We start from the raw sequence: 10,454 nt of genomic DNA, 5'->3' as shown, positions 1-10,454 counted from the left end.
CTCTCTCTCTCTCTCTCTCTCTCTCTCTCTCTCTCTCTCTCTCTCCTCTCTCTTTCTCTCCTGCCTTCACCTTCTCCTCCCCCCACCTCCTACTAGACATTTCAAACTATTTGCCCTAGCGATAACTCAAAATGTACATGTACAAAATATAATTCATTGCCCCTTCCATCCTTCTTCCAAAGTTCCCTACTTCTTTTGAAGATATTCTTATTCTTCCAGGCTCTCAAGTTTATAAACTTTATGTTATCCCCAAATCCTCAAGCATCTTTACTACACATAACCAAAGAGCTGCCAAATCTTGACATTTTTATTGAAACTAAATCTTATATTTGACCTCTTTTCTCTATTAACTTAGTTACTACCTTAATTGAGACCCTCATTATCTTCTACCTGGACTATATTAATTATCCCTGAATTTGGTCTCCTATTTTCAAGTGTATACTCACTCCAAGATAGTCTTCACAATCTGATAAAGCAATTTTTGTTCAGCTCAGTTGTTACTCCCCTACTCAATAAACTTCAGTGAATCTCTAATGCTTATACTAATAGTGTCAAACTTAAATAGAAATAGGTCCTCTAAGCCATAGATAAGGATCCCTTCAAACTGCAAATAAACCTTTAACCATTATCTCACCTTATTGTATTTTTATTTATTTTGTTAAATATTTCCCTATTTCATTTTCAAAATGCTTACCTTTTGTCTTAGTATCAACTTTAAGAAAGAAGAGCAGCAATGGCTACACAGTTAGGATTTATCCGAAGCCAGATTTAAACCCAGGTTCTCCTGACTCCAGACATGGCGCTTTCTCTACTGTGCCACCTAGCTGCCCATCTCCCCTCAACCCCCAATTACATTTTAATCTATTTTAGGCCAGCTTCAGAAGTGTTGTGAGTGGCATGTTTAATACTGCTGGCTTAAAAGGTAAGATATAAATCTTTTTGTTAAGCATTTAAGGTCCTTCACAATCTAACCCCAACCTGTTGTTCTTGTCTCATTATATCCACTTCCAGAAAGAGAAACACCATCATCCTACCAAACAGGACATCTTTGTTTCTCACATATACCACTCTTTCTCCTGCCTCCTCATTTTCTTCTTTTTCTTCCTTTCTTCCTTTCTTTTTCTTTCTTTTCCTTTTCCTTTATCTTTCCCTTTTCTTTTCCCTTTTCCTTTCCCTTTTCCTTTCCCTTTTTTTTATTTCTTTTCCTTTTCCTTTTCCCTTTTCCTTTCCCTTTCTTTCCCCCTTTTCCTTTCCCTTTCTCTTTCCCTTTTTCATTTCTTTCCCTTTCCCTTTCCCTTTCTTTTCCCCTTTTTCTTTCTCTTTCTCTTTCCCTTTCCCTTCCATCTTGGAATTAATACTGAAGAAGAGCAGTAAAGGCTAGGTAGTGGGGTTAAGTGAATTGCCCAAGGTCACACAACTAAGAATTGCCTGAGGCCAGATTTGTTCTGGCTCTCAATCCTCTGAGTCACATAGAGTCCCCACCACCCCCTGCCTTTTCAATCAATGTCTTCTCTCCCCAACTCCCTACTCTACCCCTTTACCTGGAATGAACTCCTCCTTCAGCTTCACCTCGTAGGTTCTCTCTCTTCCTTTAAATGTAACTCAGACACTCTCTATGAAAAGAAGTCTTTTCCTTTTTCCTTGGTACCAATGCCTCCATACAAGCTACTTTGAATTTAACTGCCTTATATTTATTTGTATTTATTATTTTTATTTTTATTCTATTTTTACATACACATGCACTGGTCATCTCATTTGATATAGCGAGGATTGCTTAATTCTTTGTATTTGTCTCCCCCAGCACAGGGACTGACACAAAATATACTTTATAAATACTTGTTGATTGAGAATAAAAGACCAGATCTTGGAGAAGTGCAAGACAATATCAAACAATATTTCACTGAAATGATTGACAGTGTGCCTCTGATTTTTTTTTTGCAGTCCCCTTTGGCCTGTATCCTTCTCATTGTCTGTCAATAAGCATTTACTATACTTACTGTACCAGATTCTATGTCCTCCAACTTCCAGTTTCTATTTTACTCACTCCTAAGATATTGCTATTTCTGAGAATCAAGTTCCTAACCTGGCTAGTTCCCTGGTTCATCCTCTTGCTCAGATTCTGATTTGGAAATTGACCCTTCTTGCTTAGAAAGAATTTTCCTCTGGTAACTATAGAAGTAATAGAAAGGCTCAAATAAAAATGTGTATTATCTCTAAAGTGCTTATGAAAGTGTTAGTGATGGTTTCAAAATTCATCTCTGGGGGCAGCTATGCTGCCCAATAGATTGAAAGCCAGGCCTAGAAGCAGGAGATTCTGAGATCAAATCTAGCTTCAGAAACATCCTAGCTCTGTGACCCTGGATAAGTCACTTAACCCCCAATGCATTACTTTCAACATTCTTCTGCCTGGAAAGCAGTGCATAATATCAATTCTAAAACAGAAGGTATCGTTTGTTTTTTTTTTTTAACCTTGCCTTCCACCTTAGAATCAACACTTTGTATTGGTTCCAAGGCAGAAGATAGTAATGGATAGGCAATATGGGTTAAGTGACTTACCCAGGATCACACAGCTAGGAAGTATCTGAGGCCACATTTCAACCTAGGACCTCCTGTCTCTAGGCCTGACTCTCAATCCACAGAGCTACCTAGCTCACCTCACCCTTTTTTTTAAAGTACATTTCCAACTTATCTGTTTTTAGATTTAAATTTAGATTTAGATCAGTGGTGCTTATTTAAGATCTCATTTCTGGCACGTAATAGTTTTATGACCATGAGTAATTTATTAAACTTTTCTGTATCTCAGTTTCTTTATCTGTAAAATATTAGTTTGACTAGATGACCTCTATGATATCCCCCAGCTTTAAATTTTTGTTCTTAAAACTTGCTGAAAAAAATAACCTCCAGAAGGAATTAAATGAGATATTGGTCATCGCTAATAAGATTAAGTACCAGTTTTATTCTGTAAAATGCTTAATCAACATCTTTGTTTCACAACAAAAACAAAACATTTCTTCCACTTTATTAATGAAAGTGTTTCACGTAGGAACCTATAAATTCTTTATCAGTAACTAACCTGGACTTCTATCTAAATAAACAATATTGATAGAGAAAGCAACAAACAAAAAATAGCCCTATATTATTTTAATTGGAAAACACTTAACTTATATAGTTAAAGATTTGAATAAGAGCACTAGTTGAAGTAATATATTAACAATCTAAAGAATCATTTTAAAAGCAATGAAAATATTGTGGCCACGAAAGGGAGCATTTGGACAAAACCTTATGTTTTACAGGAAAAAAGTGCAAGAGTTGATTGACTTGAAATACATAACCTGAAAGAATGGCTGGAGAAAATCCACCAGACAAATTTAGGGCATCAAATGAAGAACACAAATTACGTTCCTTTTGATGGTTCCATTTAAGATAGTGTGGTGGCAAGACGACTGGTCTGAGCCAGGAGACCGAGGCAAGCTCTACCACTAATTACTTGTCACATCGGGCCAGTTGTTTGACCTGTCTATAGCTTAGTTGCTTCATTTATAAAATCAAGGTCTTAGATGAGATGGTTGCTGAATTCTTCTATGAAATAATCCTGCCAACAGTCGGTCTATTTGCCTCTGTATATGTGGCCACAGTTTCACACATGGGTTCCTAAATCATATGCTTGCCATGACTAAATAATGATAAAATCACAGAAGGCATCATAGCAGGAAGTCAAGCCCTAGAGAGACTATTAAAAACTTAGCATTTCCAGTTCCCCTGTTGATGTTAATTTAACTTGCAGAGATGAAGTACAGAATAGTGTCCATTTTCATTAATGTCTTAAAATTGTAATATAATGACTCAAATGTATAGACCAATAATTATGCTAAGTATAAATTACATATATTGTAGCAAAATGATTTGGGGATCCTCTTCTCACAGAGTAAAGCACAAGTTTTGGTCTTTTACACAGGGAGTCTACTAATGAAGCCAAGGTCATGGGTTCAATTCCCAAAAGAGCCATTAGCTTCATTCTGTTCCTTGGTCACAGACTGTACTCTTAACCCTGGCTAGCTAGCATTCAACTGAATACTACTAGTCGCATGGGGGTATGGGTGAGAGTGTTTAGATGGATCAGCACAAATCTAACCCCACTACTGAAAAAAAAAATCAGGTTTAAGTGCCAGCTGCATTGGTAGCAGAAGGAGGGCATTTTATTATTGGTGGTGGTCATTGCTGTTGTTAAAACAGAAGATTCTTAAATTTGTGTTAGTCATGTCAAGTGACTTCTTGATGATTTAGAGAGCCAAGAAATTAAAAAGGCAATAAAAAGAAGAGGTTTTGCATCAGATAGAAAAGCATGAGATATTTGGGAAGAATGAGTGGAGTTTCAACAGAGACTACATCCTTAAATCTATCTTCAAAATCCTCAAGTGGAAACTTTAGACATGGGTGATGTAGGCACCTGATGAGTGACTCTGAAATTTTGCATAGAATAGGACATCACACCTGAACAAATTGAGCCTGCCTGTATCTGTATAACCAGCAGCATACACTGAAGAAGATTCTAAGCAGACTTTTCCTCAAACCATTCAGCGCTACCCATTTATGTGGCAATATATTTATCACAAGTACTCTATTAGACTGTGAATTCTTTATGAGTACGAATTATCTTTTGTCTCTCTTTGGATCCCTGGGACTTATCTCAGTGCCTTGAGCATAGTAGGTGCATAATAAATGCTCATTGGCAGGGTATCACAGCTGTATCCTGTTGTAAGGGAAAGCCACCACCAAATTGTGCATAATCTGGGGAATCATAATAATATAAATTGAGAGTTGGAAGAGTCCTCAGAGCTTGCTAAGTGCATCTTCCTCATTTTACAAAGGAAGAAACTGAAGCCAAGAGAGGTCAAGTGTCATATAATTCATTAACATCTGAATTGGAATTTGAACCCAGGCATTATTTGGCTCTAAGTCCAGCATTCTTTCTGTTACATGTCATCTCAAGCCCCAATTTTTAGATGAGAATCATGTCATTAGAATTACTTAGGATTTGGAGAGACAGATGTTAAGACATGGAAACACCAAATAGCTTTAAAAAAAGACCTGATGTCTGTAGGACTGTGATTGTGTGCTGCTCACCACATGTGACTGTGAGACATTTTCCTTTTCTGCTCAAATATGAATGATTTTCTTAATGAAAAATTTACTATTATTTCACCAGTTAGATGGTAATGGTGGTAGTCAGGGAAAATACATTTTTATTTGTCCCATGTTCTTCTTCCCTTCTGAGGGGCTCAACTTCATATAAAATGACCGTGTAGGACTTTGGCCTACAGACTAACCATTCCCCTATCTAGCCATGCTCTAAATCAAAGAAATTATTCCTTAATCTCATTCTTTCCGGGTCAGACAATGCATCTGAGGAAATCAATGTTTTACCCACTGATATGTATGAAGCATGTGCTGTGGCACCTAATCCGTACTCTGCTTCTGCCATTGTTTTTGTCTTTGGCATAGTGGGTTTATATCTAGTTTATGTGGCTTTTCCACAGTTTCCCTTTCTGTAAAATGAAATTCAACTTTCACATCATGGAATCAAGTTTGCTCTTTACCAGGGTAACATTCCTAGGAGACATCATGCAGAGCTCTCAGTAGGTGTGCATTATACGCATTGGTCACAGTTATGATTTAGTTTTGTGGTTTATCTATCCAGCAATGGGATTATGGGAAAGGGTCACTGCTATAGAAAAGAAACCGTGATGAAGGATTCTGATACCTAAAAATGAATGAGTTAACCCCAAAGAGAAGCAATAAAATTATTTCAAAATTCTTTGGATCAAAATCAGATCTAAAATATGGCCTTTGCTAGAGTTGTAATTGCATCTTGAACTGAGCTATAATATTCACCACCTCTAAAAACAAGAAGAATGAGGAAATTATATATAACTTTAGTTTTAAACAGGGATATCAAGATCAGTCAGAATTTCTTGCAGAATTTGTCCTTTGAGCATTAGTTAAGAATAAAATTATTAACTTCATTTATGGGGGGGGGGAGAAATAAATTACATGGTATCGGTTTCCTGTTTGTGTTGACTTTTGTTTAGTATGAGAATAAGTCTAACTTTTACAAAAAACAATGTCTTAGGTATACGACTTATGAGTATAAACTCATTGTGCATAACATCGTGGGGTATGCGGCCAGCAAGGAGACAATTGTGACCACATTAGCGGGACTCCCAGAGAAGAGCACTACTCTGACTATACAGGACCTTAATCACACGGCAATTAAAGTCGAATGGTCTAGACCAAGTAAGTAGATTTCCTAATATTTTTATTCTTTTTTAAGTGCTTATATAGACATTTCCAAAGGACTTATGATGAAAAATGCTATTCACCTCTAGAGAAATAACGAATGAAGTCTGTTGCAGATTGAAACATTTTTTTTTAAATTTCCTTCATTTTTCTTATTTGCTTTTTGGTCTGTGTTTTCTTTTACAGTATGGCTAATATGGAAATATGCTGCATAACTGCACATGTATTATCTGAGATAGTTAGGTGGCACAGTGGATAATGTGTTGAGCCTGAAGATAAGAAGATCTGAGTTCAAATTTGGTTTCCAACCATCACTGTGTGACTGAATTTGTCTCAGTTTCCATATCTGTAAAATGAAATGGAGAAGGATATGGCTAAATCACACTAGTATCTTTGCTAAGAAAACCCTAAATGAGATCATGAAGGGTTGAACACAACTGAAATGACTGGACACAAAAATGTATAGTCTGTATCAAATTGATTGCCTTCTCAAGGAGTAAGGAGCGAAGGGAGGGAAAGAATAGGGAACTCAATTTTTTTTTAAAGTTAAACATTTTTGTTTACATGTAGTTAAGAAAAATGAAATGATTAAAAAATGAAAAGATCATGTGAAAGGCGATTTTCTTGCAGGAGAATCTAACTCTGTGCCCTGAAAATGAGTAAGATCCCTATGATATAATGAGTTTCCTAGAAAGAGCCATCTTTCATGTTTTTTATAGATTGAACTCCTTAACAGTAATCTGATCCAGACTACTGCTGGGTCTGAACACTATCCAAATTTATGTTCTCTTCCTAGTTCTTTGTATGACTGACTACAAGTACTTTGAGGGAAAGAACTGATTTCACTTTTGTCTTTGTATCACTAGCACAGTCATTATTTCATAGCAGGTTTTCAATAAGTGCTACTTAATGAGTGATTTGATCTGGTCATCTCAGTAGCCAGAATAATTAAATTGCATATAACTATTAATAAAAAAACTGACATTTGTATAGATCTTTAAGTCTCAAGCTATTATTTTATAGTTCTTTTCCCCTCCATATCCAAACTCTTTAAGGATGTTATTTCTTCCTTACAATTCAATTTTTCCCATCTATTTCTCAGACCTGTACAGTCTAATTTCCTGCCTCTTCACTCCACTGAAATTGTTCTTTGAAAAGTTCTCCATAATTTCCCAATTGCCAAATCAGTTGGCTTTTCTTCATTCCTTTTCTTTTTTGACCTTTCTCCAGCATTTGATACTACTCGTAGTGTTCGTCTGAATACCCAGTTTCTTCTCTCTGGGCTTTTGTAAGACTTCTCTCTCCTGTTTCATCTCTTAACCATTTGAGCACTTCTCAGGCTTCTGTGCTGTATCCCTACCTATATCATTCTCCTAGACTGCAGGTTTACCCCATAGATTTGGCCTTCTCTACTGTGACTTCATCAGCTCATGGGTTTACTTATCTTTTCTGTGCAAATGACTCCCAGGTTTATGGTATTTACATATATAATATCATTTGAATCTCAAAATAAACAGGAAGTAAATTCTATAGATATTGTTTTCTAAATACTAAGTTTAGTGATTTGCCCATGGTTGCAGAGCCAATAAGTATCAGGGATAGGCTTTGAACCGTAGGTTTTCCTGATTTCAAGTCTTGTACACTTTCATCCAGGCTACATTGCCTCTGTCATCAGAATGGTATTTAGCAGTTGATCTGTAGATCCTTAAAGTGCCATCCAGTTCTTCCATGATATAATTTTCAATTTTGACATTGAATAAAAAGAAGAAAACAAAACTGTATTCATCTTGGAAATGGCCAATCTGATCATCCACAGAGGCAAACCTGAAGCCAATGAAGAAGTTTAATCATTGTGGCTTTGTTAGAATTTCCCTCTATGTCAAGAAGGTGAGGGAAAACGCACTTTTAGATGCAATTCTGAGAAAAAGTTCTTGCCCTCTATGAATGAAAATCATCCATTCTTCTGAATGAGAAATAAAATTAGGAAAGGCTGCCAGGCAGCTGGCTGGCGATACAACAACTCCCACTCCCTTCTGACCCAGTGTAGATTTGAAGCAGCCTAGAAGAGAAATGCTTTCTATTTCATTACTGGTCCCGTGAGTGATTTAGTCCCAATTTGTTTGCAGCGTTAATTGGAAATTAAAACCGACACCAGTTGTGTTGATCTACATTGTCACCAAATAACTAGCACCGGAGAAGTATTATTAGCTCATCTTAACAAATGGCTATCAATCCTGGAGGTATTAGGAGCATGCCATATTCTAATAAACTGTGTCACTTGGATCATGTGTCCATTTAAACCATTTTAATGGAAGGATAAAGAGGTTAATTGATGCTGGTGGATATTCTCTGAAACAGCATAGGAAGGAAAGCAGATAGTCTTTCATCTTAAGAGTATATTTCAACTTAGGCATGTGTGAGTCTTTTTGGAGAGATGGGCTAGGGTAGATCATTTATTGCAAACCCTCCCCCTTCCTTTTAAATAGGAAGCCTGCTCACAAAGCAGGATCCTACACCCTCAGCTGACTTGCAAATACATCTGTTAAAGAATAGCTGGCGGATTTTCAGTGGTATAGGCTCTTTATTTTATAATTGCATGCCTGAAGTAAGCTTGCTTATAAAAACTGACAAACCTAATAGATCTGAAGCAGCTCACTGAAGTTTCATTACCTTGGTAATCTGAACCTCTGACCTTCGGGATGTAGGTAATGCAATCGGCTTTTATTTCCATTCGTACCAAAGAAATTTCCCAGACACCTATTTGTGAATGCAAAGGTTAAATATTGAAAGAGGGTCATCTCTCCCAAAGCTTGGTCCTTTATCATTTTCTTTCCTTGAACAATGCATTCAAATAAGTAAATTAGCTATCCTCTTGCCTAAAAAGTGCCACTCGTTTCCAATAATATTAATTTTAAATTGTTGTGTTTTTTTGCTTTGTAGGACATAGTTGGCAGGTAAGGGTATACACTCTATTATCCTAAAAGAAATTTAAAAATTCAGTCCCACTCCCAAACTCTCTTTCCCTTTTCCTAGCCCTCTTCTTTTCCTCTCCCCCTTTCTCTCTCTCTCTCTCTCTCTCTCTCTCTCTCTCTCTCTCTCTCTCTCTCTCTCTCTCTCTCTCTCTTTCTCTCTCTCTCTCTTTCTTCCTCTCTCCCATCTCTCTTTCTGATTGTTATTTTGTTATGTAGATGTATGAATATCTATCTATGTGTGTGTACACATATATACGTAGATTTTATGTATATATATATATGTATATATATATATAATTTGTAAGAAGTGAGCTTCCCTTCATCCAGAAGAGGAACTAAGATTAATAGAACAATGTGGTCAACTTTCTGATTTATCTATCAAGCTGGAGAATTTGACTTTAACTGAAAGATCATATAATGAGCAGCATCTGTACACCTATTTACTTATTCATTCATTCATTCATTCCTTCTACTCACTCAACAAGTATTATCTATTATATATGTGGTACTGTTTCATGAACTATTGAAATATAGAGAAGCATTAACTTATATTCTAATTTGTTCCTCTTGTTATGATTGGAATTATCTCGAAAGACTGATTTTTGTATAAGAATATGTTTATTAATTATATCAGGATTATTGGTTAGGTAAGCATCAACCAATAAAGTGATACAGGTCTCCATGGTAGTCTCTCAAAAACAAGGGACAACCTGAGCCAGGGCAAGGAGTTTGATAAGTTGATTTTTAGGAATTCATTATTCAGCCCCTCCCTTGACCATTCCAAGATATCTTTAATTGGTGATAACTAATTAAGAGTTGGTCCATCAGATCCTTAAACCTTCCCCAAATAGAAGTGGATAGTCATGTCCACAAGAAAAGAACCCTTGTCTTAGCAAATTCTATTAAAAAGCAAGACATTCCTTGGGATATCTAAGGACAAAGAACATGATAAAAGTAGAAAACTAGATGGTATTTATGACCTAGATCACAGACACAGGAATACCCAGTACAGGAATTAATACAATATATGAAAAAGAAATTCTCACATTCTTGAAGCTGACAGTATAATTGAGCAGACAAGATAGATACACATGAAAAGTAAAATAACATTTTAAGGGCTAAATAGCAATTCAAAATAGTCAGGAGTTGGTAGTTTACCTACTAAGTAGGCAGTGGATTTTTTGT

General features: G+C 36.3%; 1 protein-coding gene across 1 annotated transcript in view; it reads left to right on the top strand.

The window, feature by feature from the left end:
• Nucleotides 1-10,454, top strand: part of USH2A (usherin) — a 1,059,501-nt gene that overhangs the window by 718,763 nt on the left and 330,284 nt on the right. The window contains exon 43 of the mRNA XM_044674959.1: nt 6,131-6,294. Within this exon, the coding sequence (XP_044530894.1) occupies nt 6,131-6,294 (164 nt within the window). The remainder of the gene's footprint in view (nt 1-6,130; nt 6,295-10,454) is intronic.

The sequence above is a fragment of the Gracilinanus agilis genome, chromosome 4 (assembly GCF_016433145.1).
Source record: "Gracilinanus agilis isolate LMUSP501 chromosome 4, AgileGrace, whole genome shotgun sequence".
Lineage (NCBI taxonomy): Eukaryota > Metazoa > Chordata > Mammalia > Didelphimorphia > Didelphidae > Gracilinanus > Gracilinanus agilis.
This window is presented reverse-complemented; position numbering and strand designations above follow the sequence as displayed.